Here is a 14,634-nt window from a genome sequence, read left to right on the forward strand (position 1 = left end):
TAGATGTAGAGGCCAATGCAAGCTAGGTGACAGAGGTGCACTTGGCCCTGTTATTCTCAAAATCCCCATGTAAAGAATGATAGCACTAGATGCCTGAATTCTCTACCAGGTGATTTTATATAGTTAATTCCCCGTTGAATCTCTTCTATCATGACCAGGGCCTTCTGGGAGTCCAAGTGGGGTTAAATGAGCCAATTTCCACTTTTGTTTATTCTTATCCAAATTTCAGAGGGGTAAGTAGCATGGATTTCCAGAATTCAAAGGTATAGAGCTAGCCCTCAGCTTCACTCCAGTTAGCCCAATCCTAGGACCTTGAGCTCATGTAAGACAACCCCCCATTGCCCCACCTATGATGTATGCAACCTCAGAGAAGAGTTGGAGAACGTTCCCTGTTGTGAAGTTTGGTGATTATAGTTCTTTTTGCCTAATTGTTTGAACATAATGGGAAGCCAATAGATCTTTGATCTTTTCTTGGTCATCAGATGTTTTTTTTCTCCTGTATCTTTTCTTTTATCTCTATACACATCCACATACTTTCCTAATAAATGTACTTAAATTTACAATGAAGGCTTAAAATCCAGTTTGCCATGAAGTCCTCTGTAAATTAACGTGTGAATTTAAATTTTAACTTTTGTAATATTTTAACAATGTGTGCAGCACCCCGTTACTGGCAGTAAATGAGATTTCACTGACATCTTTCATTAACTTTCCCTTTTATTTCTCAAGTTTCCATGTTTTCTCCCATCTGAGATGTCACTGGTTTGGTCTTGAATGCTGATAAAAATCTGTGAAGAAAATTCATACCTTGGTTATGTCCCTGAAGCTCAAAGCTTTTCCATTTGATGAAGAGTTTGTTCTTTGCTTTCTAACTCAAGCTTCTTTGATTAGTTCCTATTTAGGACCACTAAATAAAAAATAAAGGAAAGTCCTTATGTTCATCATAACTCCTTCGATTGCTTGAGATAGAAACTGAATTTAAATTATTTAAGCAAAAATATGATTTATTAATTTATGTAATGAAAAAGCCCAGGATATCCAGTTTCAGGCACAGTTGGTTCTAGGGTTCATTTACTCTCATCAGGACTCAGTTTCTTTTTATTTCTCAACTCTTCCTTCATTGTGTTAACTTCATTGTCAAGGAGGTAGAGTCTCCCCTCCCGGTGGCAAGACAGCTGCTGGCAGCTGTGGGCTCGTACTCACTCTACTCTCATTAATCTCCACTCACAAAAAGGGCACCTACCCCACTTCCCATCCAAATTCCAAAAAACTACCATGATTGTATCTCACAGGCTCTGATTGGGTCATTTTTTATTCCAGCATGAATCTCCGTGTTCGTGGAGAAGAAATTACTGCGTTACAGGCCCACTCATAGACAATGAACTGAGCTGGCTCTGGGTCAACTGATAGCTGGGCAGAGGGATTCCCAATGGTACTGAGGGTGACTTGACTGAGATAAAGTAAAAGGGTACAGAGAAAGCAAACCACTTTTATGCTCTGTATTTGGAAGAGATGAAGATGCTGGTCAAAAAGGAGAGAGAAGCAATAACTACAGGAGCGGGGATGCACTTTATGCTGGAATCTGTAAAAACAAATAAAAAAAAGAGATGTTTTAGGTAGCAGAGATTTTTTTTACTACCTCATTTCTCCTTTGATTCACTTTTTTGACTTAGATAATTCCTGATAAAGATATTTGAAGTTAGCTATTTTAAAGAAAGTTTTCTCTTAAATTTGTCTAACAAATTCAGCTTGCTTATTTTGCAGATGAGAAATTAGGCACCAAGAGGTTAAGAGACTGACCTCAGGCTGCCCAGCTAGTTGATGGTAGAAATCTCCTGATTTTCCATCTCTATCATCATCAGCATTATTGCGATCACCATTATCTCCTTATTAATTATCATCACCTGCATCACCATTATGAAAACTCACATTAATTAAGTACATATTCTGTCCCAGGATCTTTTTAAGCACTTGCTCTAAATTTACTCATTTAATCCTCACAACAAAACTACCAGGTATTTGCTCTCATTGTCTTCGTTGTTCAGTGGATAAAACTGTGACACAGACATGTGAAGAAACTTACCAAACATTGCACATCTAGTATGTCATGTAGGCAGTGTTCAAATTCAGGCAGTCTGGCTTAACTATATTTTTAACCACTGCATTGTCTCTCCATATATAGTAGCCCATTTATAGAATTATTTTATTACAAGATGGGCAAAAAGTATTCACACAATCCTGCTTGGTATGTGTGTGTGTGTGCGTGTATGTGTGTGCTGCCTACATATACACATGCTTCAAAGGAGGTGTGGGAAAGGTTAGCAGCCAGTTAGGTGTGGCTGATGGAAGCAAAACTGGAATATAAAATTATTTTCAGGTGTAACTACTAGCTACTAATTAAGAACAATGGAATGAGGATATAGAATGAGAGGGAAGACGGAGACCTTTTAAAAATGCTCTAACTAAAGAATGGAATCTCCTTTTCAACTAGCCTTCACTGATTTCTTCTTCTTCTTCTTCTCCTTCTCCCCAAAGGCCCCCAGTACATAGTTGTATATTCTAGTTGTAGGTCCTTCTTGTTGTGGCATGTGGAACGCCGACTCAGCATAGCTTGATGAGCGGTGCCGTGTCCAACCCCAGGATCTGAACTGGTGAAATGCTGGGTGGCCTAAGGGGAGTGCAGGAACTTAATCACTTGGCTATGGGGCCGGCCCATTTCACTGATTATTTAGGGTAGAAAAGATGTTTGGGGTAGGAAGACATTCATCTCTGTGATTGTCTCAATATTTGATCATATTGTTTGATAGGATGACCAAATGATGAAGAAATATTTTTCCATTCTTTTCACATAATATATAAAATTCTTTGAGTTTCTTGGAATTTCTATTTTGAATTCTATATATACCAACAGTAATTTTCAAAACCCCAATTTTCACCAATAAGAGAAGACAAGGAAAATTAATAGTGCATACATATTTCTGAGCTTTTGTCAAAGTTTGTGTTAAAATTGCATTATCTGAATTCTCACACAGACCTAGGAACCGTTAATACCACTTTAGCAGGTCATCTGTTAGAGTGATTCTCAAATGTTTTTTGTTTTGTTTTCTCTTCACAGAGGCTGGAGATCACAAGGACCTCCGACCCCACTCTTTCTCTCTTCTTAACGGGATGAGATTCTAATGGAGTATTAGAAAGTATTAACTGATGGTGAAACAATATAACAGAGAAAGATTATGGGTTTTGGGGGTGATTCGCTTTGGTGTTGAAGCTCTGCCCCTAGCTGTTTGACTTTGACCATGTTAGTTGCTTTCATTGGGCCTCAGTTTTCCCCTCTGTAAAATGAGAGCATCTCGAGGTTTTTGGAAATACTGTGATCACTACCACTGCTCTTCACTTTGCTTCATGGCTATTGCGATGATGCTCAAAGAAGAGACAAACATGTAGGCGTTATTATGTTGTAATTGTACTCATCCTTCAAAACCACCTCTTAAGCCCCCACCCTAATTACCAGGATATTAAAAATAGCTTATTTTAATGTTATTTTCTCAGGTTAAAGTAGCTTTTCTTTCCTCTCTTGTTACTTTTTCTCTACCACTCCTATGGTTGTTATCATTTCTACCTCTAAATATTATTATTTTTTACACAGCCAATATTTTTACTTAGAAGAAGAAATGAAAAACATCTGTGAATTAAATTAATTACAATCTACAAAGTCTTTCATTTGAGGATACCTCATACTAATTTTACTTTTGTATTTGTCTTTTCTTTTCTTCTAGACTATCCACTCAATGCTTTTTATTCCCTCTGTACCCTAGTACAGTATTTTTCAAATTGGAGGTTGTGATCCTTTAATGGTTTGTGACATCAGTTTAATAGGTCATAACCATCCCTCTTTAATAATGGAATAAAATGGGTTAGAATAAAAAACACCAGAGTTACACTGCCTAACTTTAACTATTGTCTTGTTATATATGCATTTGTGTGTGTATATTTGTATATTTATGTGTGTGAAAAGGGAATTGTAATGTAAGTAGTCACCATCGCAGAAGATTGAAACTTATGGTAGCTTCTCCATAATATTTTTGAATGAACAAATACATCTCCTGAAAGCAATCTACAGAGAATTATCCTGGACTTTTTGTCAGAAAACCTGGGAAAGGATCCTACTTTTGTCACTTATAAAGTATTTGAATGATCTTACACAAACCATTTAGCCTCTCTAAACCTCAGATTCACATCAGTATAGTGGAGTCAACAACCCAATGTACAGGGTGGTTGTAAGAATTAAACAGATAATGTATGTGAAAGCCTTTTGTAAACTAAATTGCTTCACAAATATCATTTTAATAGTGTAGTATAACCTAATTTTGATCACTTCAGCTCTAGGGTATATAGTCTGGGGAGAAATACATAATTATTATACTTTTTATTTCATGAAGTCTGAATATGTGAGTTATATCAGGTTGTTCAGAAAAAAATATTCAATCTCTTGAAAAAAAGCAGAAAAAGGTAAAAATGACATGCAGTATATCTAGTCAACATAGTATTTGGAGGCAAAGTCTGTCTCTAGCTTCTTTCTATAAATCTTTTAGAATGTTAATCATTTAGAATGTTATCGAAGAAAAAGTTGGCCCTCAAAAAATGGTAAGCGTTACTTCTTGTCTCTTCTTTCATTTCTATTCTTGTTATCAATATCACTGAAGCACATGCTTGTGCCATTAAACATTATCCAACTTCCATGTGCAAGGTACTTTCCCAGCGTTTTCCAACTGTGTTTGAGAGACTGGACACCAAGTACTATCACAATATTCCCTCTAGGCAAGTCTTGCCCCCATTTTATAAATGAAGAAACAGGCTCAGCAATTGTCATTTACACAAGGCCGTGCAGCTACTAATGTATACCCAGCTCTTACAGACTCCAAAGTCTGTTCACTCTCCACTGTGCAATGTGGTCTCCCAGATTCATTCAGTTACTCATTCTTTCATCTATTCGTCTGAGAGACACTCTACTTCAAGGTGAATGTGACCCACAAATAGGGAAAACTAATTTGAGATAATTGAAGCCCAGAGCAAAAGAAAACAGGAAACAGGAAGTTAATAAAATAAAAAATAATAATGGTAATATTAATAGTAGATAAAAAGTTTGAGTACTTATCTTATGTGTTAGATACTGTTCTAAGAGCTTTTACATTCAGTAATTCATTTTATTCTCACCAGAATCTTATAAGGTAGGTTTTATTAAAAAAAAATTTTTCCTATCTTACATGTAAGGAAACTGAGGCACAGGGGCCGGCCCGGTGGCACAGCGGTTAAGTTCGCACGTTCTGCTTCGTGGCCCGGGGTTCGCTGGTTCAGATCCCGGGTGTGGACATGGCACTGCTTGGCAAGCCATGCTGTGGTAGGCGTCCCACATATAAAGCAGAGGAAGATGGGCACGGGTGTTAGCTCAGGGCCAGTCTCCCTCAGCAGAAGGAAGAGGATTGGCAGCAGTTAGCTCAGGGTTAATCTTCCTCAAAAAAATAAAATAAAATAAAATAAAAAGAAGAAACTGAGGCATAGAGAGATTAAGCCATTTGCCCATGTTCTCACTGCTAGTTACTGGCAAGGTTAACATGTAAAACCAGGCTTACTACAAACAATGGACTATGTTTTTCTAGAAACATGCTTAAGAATTTTGATTATGTGAAACATTTTAACAAATAAATCCCTCTTCTTTGTGACTCCAATGATTCAGAACAGAGCATGTATTTGTGTGTCTACAGATTTTTGGCACAGATTGTTTTGCTGAAACAGGCGACATTTAAGGGCAAATAATTAACATAATGTATTTTGAGTCTTCCAAGGGCATGAAAACATCTGTTTCTATGGTAACCAGTATGGGTCATATGAGGGATGAGAGAAGAACTAGAAGGAAAAGGTGTTAGTTTAGAAAGTCTTAAACAATTTTTCTTTTGCAAATTCACTTCCTTATATGTATTACGCTGCTAATTTGACCGTTTGACTGTCTGAAGGCAACAGATTCCTGGGAAATCTTTGAACTTGAGAACTTCAGTGACAAGTTAACAGAACGAATTTTGAAATAAATTGAAGGACTAGAATGCTCTTTAATCTACTGTCTCTTCACTGGGAGAATTAGTGTCCTAGCTGGCCAGTTCTAAAGGTCTTCATGTTATCTTTCAAATACCACATCTGTCAGATTAAGAGGGAACAGGAGAGGAAACATAAGTTGTCTGCTCATAGGGACTTTCGGGGACACAGAATAGCCTGCAGCTTCTGCTAGTGAAAAAACGGAAAGGATAAGAAACAGTCTCCTGAGATGACTCCAGTTTCATGAGGAATTCGATATTGGTACTCCAGAACACCATCCGTGAGCTCCTAGGCTGAGGTGAGTGGTACAGTCCAGGAGATTGGTTGGGAGAAGTAAAGCGGACACTAGCAGTTATCTAGAAAATCAGGTCTGAGGAGAGTGCCGAAGGGGAGCAGAAGATGCCACTCCAAAATATGCCTCTTTGGCATAAAGATTATTTTGAGCAGAAAGCAATCAAGACCCAGAGACTCAGGAAAAGCTTTCTTCTTCCCAATTAACTGCCTAAAAGAGTGTGGAAAGAGGTCCTGCACCAGGAAGAGAGCTATACCGGAGATGACTTTCTCACCCGAGAGACTTCTCTGTATGGCAGGGAAAACATTTGCTCACCAAACATTTTCTCTTCTCCTCTCCCTGTGAATTGTCTTCCTCCCTTTTGAAGCCCCAGACCTTTATCCCTTTCCTTAGCTCAGGATGGTGTATAAGCCTCAAGTGCCTGGCTGCCTTTGAATCTCATATTTTTACGGGGCTCCCATACATATGAAACTAAATTTTTTTTTCTCTTGTTAATCCTTTTATTACAGGAGGATCTCAGGCAAAGACCTAGAAGGGTAGAGAGAAAACTATTTTTCTTCCCCTACAGTACATTGATCTTAGTCCAAACTAGTGAAAGACTCCTAGATAAGAAAAACGCTCCACTTCCCTCCTCCCATTGTTCGTGTATGGATTAAACCAATACTGCTTCAGGATGTTGGGATAAATAGAGTATTATTTATCAGTTAACAGACATGGCTTAAAGTTTCAGACATAGCTTACTCATTGCAAAAAAACACTGCAGCTAATAGATGAAAGCATTCTGAAGCCTATCAAACTTTTTCTTTTTAATCAGTAGAGTTAGGTGGATATTGGTTTTGTCCATTCCAAGTCTACATAGTCTTTTTATCCTTCACTAAAGTGACTGTGCTAACCATCAGCAAATGGCAGATTAGGCTCAGGTAAGGTGAAACCAGAGGATGGAGCAGCTTTCTCTGCAACCTTCAGTCAGAGCCCAGAGTCAAAGGAAAAATGACATCCCTGCAGCTCGAGCTCATTCCTTTCCCTCTTACACCCTCCCAGATAGCTTTATACCTATGCTGGCTGGGAAGACACTTCAGTTCCAGCTCTTGGCCTATCATCAATGTCTCTGACCAAAATGCCACCCTCTGAGAGCAGTGGTATTTTTATTCTGCCATTTACAATCCCTTTTCCCAAAGCCAACCAAGCTGCTAATTGGTGAATTTCTAGGAAAAATTTAGATATAGTAATTCACATTGAAAGTGACCATATTCCAGGGCATTTACGTTGTGGCTGCAGCTCCTTGCTCTTGACTAGGGGTTGAACCTTCTAGCATATTTTTTCTTTCTAGCAGATATTGGAACTGCTTTTAGTCAAATGAGTTATATGGTCACCTGACCCAAGGCCAGATCACTCAAGAGATGTGAAAGAGAATGCTTCATTTATTCATGCACTTATTCAGTAAATACAGGTTGAGCATCTCTATGTGCCAGGGGACTAAAGTTAATAATAATTAACACTTATTTACCATTTGTTAAATGCTAGGGAATGTAGAAATAACTTATTATTTTATTTTATTTCATTTTATCTTCACAAGAGCCCTGTGAGTCTCTATTCTGATGCTTACTATATAGATAAAGAAACTTAGAGTTTAAGCAACTTGACTGAGTACACAGCTAAAAAGTGGTACGAGTTGGATATGAAACCAGACAGAGTGGATCTGGAGTCAAACTGTCTGGATTCCATGCCAAGCTCTTAAATACTATGTAGTCATGGTCCTGCCCACAAACGGCTTACAGAGCAACACAATGTAATATGCATGGCTACCCCAGCTAAGCCTTAACTCAAAACCCAGTTAAAGCTGCAGTTTAGTAGTTTTGCCACAGGAAACCAAAGATCTTTAGTTTTGCGGGGAGGGTCTTGAGATATTTTTCTTTGAGATGTATAGAGTGGCAGAATGTGGATAAGAGTTTCTGTCATATACTCCTCTCCCTCACTTTCCTACTCCTTGACATAAATGTTTTACAACTTTTCACCTAACAGATTTTACAGGGTTCATTAATCTAGTAGAAAAATTGTCCATCTCAACTTCATGAGGAGAATGAAGCAACAGTGTCCCAGTCAGTCTTGGTTCCAAAGAATCCTGGAACCTAGCTGTGAATGTTCTCACTTGTTATCAAATTCTTAGTTTTCTTCATATTCTACTCTGGTCTTTCATTCTCCTCCGCAAACACTAATCTCTTGGGTCTGTGGAGCAGACACTCGTTTTGCTCACATTGCTGCCTGCCTGGCTGCTGAGGAGAGGAAGGAGGAGATAAAGGTGTTGATAGTCGCCTCTCCCCAGGCCTGTGTTTGCAGATATGGCAGAGGGAGCAGGCCCTAGAACTCAGTGTGGATGCCAGTTTGAGGACCTTTGCAACAATACGACCCTGAAATGTTTGAGAATTGCAGACAGCCTGAATTATGAACAGCACCAATAATGACAGAGTAGAGAAAGCGTCAGAGGTATTTCAAAGGTAGACACTGCAGCTGAGTTGCAGGTAACTGTGAGTATGGACGAATGCATGTGTGGATAAGGACCATCTTTTTCCTTCTGAATCAAACAGGACACAGTATTTGCTACAGAACCACTGCTCTGTGAAACGACTGTGGCTGCCAACAATCAGGATGAAATGGAATCAGTCACACTCTTTTGTTCCTCTTAAGAAGATTTGCCTTGAGCTAACATCTGTTGCCAATCTTCCTCTTGTTTGCTGAGGAAGAGTCACCTCGAGCTAACATCTGTTAGTATTATTCTGGAAATGGCTAACGTCTGTTGCCAATCTTCCTTTTTTTTGTATGTGAGCCACGGCCATAGCACGGCCACTGATGAGTGGTGTATGTCCCGCCCAGGAACTGAACCCAGCCTGCTGAAGTGGAGCATGCCAAACTTAACCACTAGGCCACCGGGGCTGACCCCAGCCACATGTTTTTCTAAAAAAAGAGCTTAACAATTTTTATTTTGTATTGTGATATCTCTAATTGCTTCCACTTCAGTTCATTTTTCACAATATCATCAGAGCTCTCACTAAAGTACTGATCTAATTGATGCTCCATTGCTTAAAAACTTCTAATGACTTCTCCTTACCTACAGCATGAAGTTCAAAAGTCCTTAGCTTGGAATATAGGAGATTTTACAGTTTGGCCCCATCAGAACTCTCCTGGCCCAGTCAATCTCCTCCTCTCTTTTAACTCCTAGCTCTTCCTAGTCTTACACATCCTACATTCCAGCCATCCGTACTGATGGAGATCCCCTGAAAATCCCAGGCTGTTTGAAATCTCTGTGATCCAGCATATACTGTTTTCTGCTTGGCGTAACTTTTCCTCTCTTCTTTCACTGAAAACCCCCATTCCTACTTCAAGTCCCATGTGATCCTCTGTTGTAAAGCCTTCCCCACTTTCCCCAAAGAGAATGAGTAGCTTCCTGCACTGGGCAGCCATATTGCCTAAATATCTGGTGTATTACCTAGTACTTTTGTGTATAAACACCTGTTCATATTTCCATTTCTCATTAGACTAAAGATCCTCCCAGGATAGTTATTTTGCTTTATTTGTTTTATATCACACGGGGCCTCTGTCCTAGTTCCTGGATTATAGAAGAAGGTTAATAGATAAACATGCATAAATAAGTCTTGCCTCCTCCTCTACTTTTAGCACTCCTTCTTCATGAAATGACCATGACAAAAGAAAAACGTTGAGGGAGAAGGTAAAAATGCTAGATTTCATGCGCTATCTTTTTCAGTAGAGGTTTGCGCTCTCTGTCTAGAATGCCCCACACATTAGTGCCGTTGCAGAAACACATTTTCCTAGAGATAGTTGAGGAGAAAGAAGAGAGGGGAAATAGAGAAATAAGGCAACTTTTCTCTACTCTTTCAGTTCTACCATTACTAAAAGCCAATTTTCTTGTTTTTGGCCTTTTTCCACCAAGCCCAGTCAGAAAAATAGCTTTTATAAAAGAATAGTGCTCTGTGATCCTGATAAGAGCGGATTCAGCTTAGATCAATAATAATACCTTTTAGTAGCTGACAGTTATATGTGCTCTGGTTCCCAGTTGACCGCAACTGCAACCAATTTCCTCTTGGGTGGTAGCTCATATTTACAACTTTAAACAACTCATAGGGAGGGACCAGGACCTTCTTGAGAGAGAAGTCTTGTAGAGGTGCACCCAGGCAGGTAAATATGGTAAACAGAGTTTCGTTCCCAAACTTCTGTGCCTCTTCTCTTAGAAGGGAGGTGGAGAGGAATTGGCCAAATCGAATAATGGCGCCTGTGTAGGCTTTCCAGGAGACATTCTTCACCTCATGATGCACCTCATAACACAGAGAGTCATTCTTCCTGACAATGTCTTCCCTCAGCAGCTGGATTGCAGTGGTCAGGTAGTAGTGTAGATATTTGAAACAGAATGAATGTTCATACTGCTCTGGAGACATAGCAGCACTGGCCATGGCTCTAGCAAAGTCCGAGCGAATGTTGTCGTTTGATGAATAAAGCAAAACAGCCACAGCGTGTGTGATATTCATGTTCTTGGGGAGAGCTTTTTCTTGATTCAGCAAGGTTAAGTGGGCTTTCTGCCAGACATTGAAATAATTCCTACTGGCTTTTAGTTCTTTTGTGAAATAATCTCCTTGATTTAGTGCCTCCATGACCTCTTGGCTGCAGCCTTGGTACTGATCATCAAAGGAACCTGGTGCCAAATCAAAGTCGATTTTAATTGCAACCTGTAAGCAAAGAAAAATTTTGATTTTAATTTTTCAGATCAGATGGTGAATGTGGTGGCAGATTTGCTATATTCTATAAGGCCAAGTCTTTTCCTCGAAACCAATATTTGCTGAAGTAAGGTTCAGTCATAGTCATTACACTGCTCTAGTCCTTTCTGCGTCAGTGACCTGTGTTAGAGATTGAATTCAATTAGGTAAATATCACTGAATGTTCAAAAAACTCATCTCCCCAGGGAGGAAGTGACCCTTTTTGTATCACTGAAAACTGTATTTTTGCATATTGGTACTTTGAAGAAAAAAATTAATAACCTTAAAATTTAATTATACTTTCTGTTTCCTCTACTGACCCCCTTCACATTCTCTCACGGGTGTTTTAAGGAATATCTCTTTTATGGATACCTAAACCCTGTATTAAGTCTTTGAACTTTATTTAAGAAAAGACTTAAGTGATGAGTAATGTTGGGTTCTCCAAGAGGGTGCCCAGTAAATAACAACCCTCTCTTCTGCCCAGGTTTTGAAAACAATTAGAAAAAAAAAGAGCAAATATGAAGGCTAAAATATCATTTTTACTACTGAACGAGGCCATGTTGGAGCACACATCTTTAGGTCTGATGGTAAGTGGGCTTGTTAAGAGTAAACCCCAGAACGAGGCAGCCTTGTCTGCTCAGCTGCAGGCACTATTGGATTGTGGCCTCCCCAGGTAAGATCTTTGCCATGGAGGAATGCAGAACTCATGCCCTTTGCCATCAGGCTAACTCCCAGGAGAAAGAAGAGTCAGCTTATTCTTCCTGATGTTACCACCAAGTAAATTTGCCCGCCTCCAGGGGAGCTGTGTGAGGAAAAGGATTGGACAGTGGTCAGGAGTATGCCTAGGAAAGTCCTTCCTCTTAGTAACCAAGAGTTGGAAAAAAAATATTTTCTCACGGGTAGCCAATTGAATATTACTTATTGATGTCTAGTGGGTGTCAAACTGAAGTTAGACGTTTGAATACAAGTTCATTAAGTATTGTCAGTCTATCATGTAGAGCCATATTTTCAGTTTTCTAAATTCCAAGATATTTCCTTCTTGGCAAAGAAATGATGCTTTTCTAACAAACAATATTCATTGAAAGATATTTTAAGAGATAACATTCTATCCAGTCCACGTCAAGGGCGTTGCAGCTGGAACTCAAAAACATACCATTTGATATTTTTTACCATCTTATTTAGGATGAGAAGTCATCCAGTTATGTGCCAACTGGAACGATTTTTTAAGACTGCTTAAATGATTTTAACCAATAACTCTTTACAGCAGGTTTATGAATAGGTCTACAGAATCTATTTAAGCGAAAACAAAACAAAATCAATAACATTATGTCTGTCAAATATAGAAAACTCTAAAACTTTACTATGTTACTAGATCTCAAATCTGTACTCAATCTCTTAACATTAGGTTATTTTTCATTATATAGAACTTTCGGTTACAATACTTCTTTAGAGTCGATCCATATGGTACTGTCTAAAGCCAAATAGACCTCAATTATTTTGCATTATTTGTCCTACAGAGGTAATGTTTTACTTAAGTTTTACGGAAAATCAAGAAAATAATGCCATAAGTCTAGCTCCCATAATACCAAATTTGTAGACTTAAAGAATTCCACAAGTTTTAATAGTTGTTTTCAACACTCTTCACTAGCACTATTTGTTAAAATGCCTGAATGAAATTAGATCCCAAGTGACTGAAGGTCATTTAAAGGTTGTCACCAGCAGAATGCTCGATTGAAGCACTGACCATAAAGAGACACCTCCTCGGTTGCACCCTACCTCAGAACTCCCCGTGGGTCTCTGCAGGCCAGACAACAGCAGCAGGAGAAGCTGCCCTCTAAGGAGCCAGATTCCCATGGCAGGGGCCGCAGAAGTTGGGAGAAGAATCCTCCTGCATCTGTTGGTCAATGGACAGCCTTTGCTTGTGTTAAAAGTACTTCTTCGCTCTTGCAGCTTCATCCTGAAATGAAGTTCTCAGATTTCTCCTTTGGGGTTTTCTTTGGGTGAGTCTCAGCAAAAACTTCCCTTGTTTATGTCTATCTTAAGACTCCTGTGGACCACCACCAACCGGCACTTTTTCCGAGCGAAGAAATCAACTCCAACTTATTTGCAAAACTGAAAGCTCTGTGAAATAGCCAGACGTATACACCAAATAAGAGGTTCTAAAGTGAACTTGAGTTAGTTTCCAATAAAAAAAAAAATCCCCTCTCTAGTCTGTATGTGGAAGAACTCCAAAGGTCTGTTGAAGGTCAGGCTCAGCAGCCCAGCCTTCACTTTGTCAGGAAGGCAGAAGAAGGCATGCGCTGTACAGTGTTTAAGGCCAAGTGGCATTATCTTGAACTGCAGGCTTCCATTGCAAGTGATATGATTGCCTCATGCAGGTCACGGGAAAGATGCTCCCTCCAGTTGGGCCTATGTCTGACTTATCTGATGCTGCTGACAGGCCCTGCCCAGCATGGGTTGTCATGAAGCAGCACACCTTTTAGCGTTACTGTCAAAGAGAAGGCTCTCTCTGCTGCTTTTCCATGGTGCTTTGAAACTCTCCAATCCAAAAATTATACCTGTCGGGGTCATAGCTCTTTACTGTTTTCTCTTCTGAGGGCTTCAGATCCTCTATCCACATTATTCAGTCTATTATGAATTAGATTCATTGACTACTTTTTCAAGATAGCTTCTAGACAGCTGACATCAATCAAAAGTAGGTTCCAGCACGCTAAATTAATCCAGTGCAGGGGTTCTCTTCAACATTCTCTCTTAGGCAGTTCCCTTTCTAGTCTGAACATCCTCCATTTCCAATTCTTGGAATAATTGTTTTTCTTGCAAATCTTTCCCATTTAGACTTCCTGATTTATTATTTAACTATGAAGGGAAACTAAATCCTGTTCTTGGAAATTCTGGTATTTTTTTTTCAGCACCCTAAATATTTTTTAATCTAGATTTTCTGATCATCGCTGCAGTTGTGTCTCATTATAAAAGTTCAGAAATCTAGAAATGTGCAAAGGAGGAAACAAAATTACCCATAATCCGTCACCTGGAGAAAAGTACTCATTAGATGTAGATTTTTTTTTTCTGGGAAAGATTTGCTCTGAGCTAATATCTGTTGCCAGTCTTCTTCCTTTGTTTCCTCCCCAAAGCCACATACATAGTTGTGTTTTAGTTGTAAGTCCTTCTTGTTCTTCTGTGTGAGCCACCGCCGCAGCATGGCTACTGATGGATGACTAGTGTGGTTCTACCACCCAGGGACTAAACCCGGGCCCCTGAAGCAGAACCTGCTGGAATGTGACTGCTAGACCATTAGGACTGGCTCTAAATTTTGGTTTTCTACACACACACACACACACACATTCCAGGACTGAAATAATATAGTATACAATTTTTCATACTTTTTTTTTTTTTGCTGAGGAAGATTAGCCCTAAGCTAACATTTCTTGCCAATCTTCCTCATTTTTTGCTGAGGAAGATTTGCCCTGAGCTAGCATCTGTGCCAATCTTCCCTAA

At 39.2% G+C, this 14,634-nt stretch overlaps 1 protein-coding gene across 2 annotated transcripts; it reads right to left on the reverse strand.

Annotated features, from left to right (window-relative positions):
• Positions 1–696: 696 nt before the first annotated feature.
• Positions 697–13,574, reverse strand: ART4 (ADP-ribosyltransferase 4 (inactive) (Dombrock blood group)). 2 transcript variants are annotated; one of them, XM_008541547.2, is made up of 4 exons: positions 12,916–13,502; positions 10,407–11,112; positions 1,486–1,579; positions 697–785 (listed from the first exon to the last, which is right to left on the reverse strand). In XM_008541547.2, the coding sequence occupies exons 1-3, from the start codon at positions 13,093–13,095 to the stop codon at positions 1,488–1,490; spliced, it is 978 nt and encodes a 325-aa protein (XP_008539769.1). In that variant the 5' UTR covers positions 13,096–13,502; the 3' UTR covers positions 697–785; positions 1,486–1,487. The 2 variants fall into 2 exon arrangements, with proteins under 2 accessions (XP_008539769.1, XP_008539768.1); XM_008541546.2 differs by having other exon boundaries at positions 697–1,579; positions 12,916–13,574.
• Positions 13,575–14,634: the final 1,060 nt, after the last annotated feature.

Source organism: Equus przewalskii, chromosome 5 (assembly GCF_037783145.1).
Source record: "Equus przewalskii isolate Varuska chromosome 5, EquPr2, whole genome shotgun sequence".
NCBI classification, from domain to species: Eukaryota; Metazoa; Chordata; class Mammalia; order Perissodactyla; family Equidae; genus Equus; species Equus przewalskii.

Excerpts from the sequence above, each read along its gene's own strand:
- ART4 (XM_008541546.2), bottom strand. The coding sequence starts at position 13,095 with ATGAAGCTGCAAGAGCGAAGAAGTACTTTTAACACAAGCAAAGGCTGT. Across the intron at positions 11,113-12,915 it reads GACCCACGGGGAGTTCTGAG|GTTGCAATTAAAATCGACTT; the intron begins GTAGGGTGCAAC and ends CTTTGCTTACAG. Across the intron at positions 1,580-10,406 it reads TAACTGTCAGCTACTAAAAG|ATTCCAGCATAAAGTGCATC; the intron begins GTATTATTATTG and ends TTGTTTTTACAG.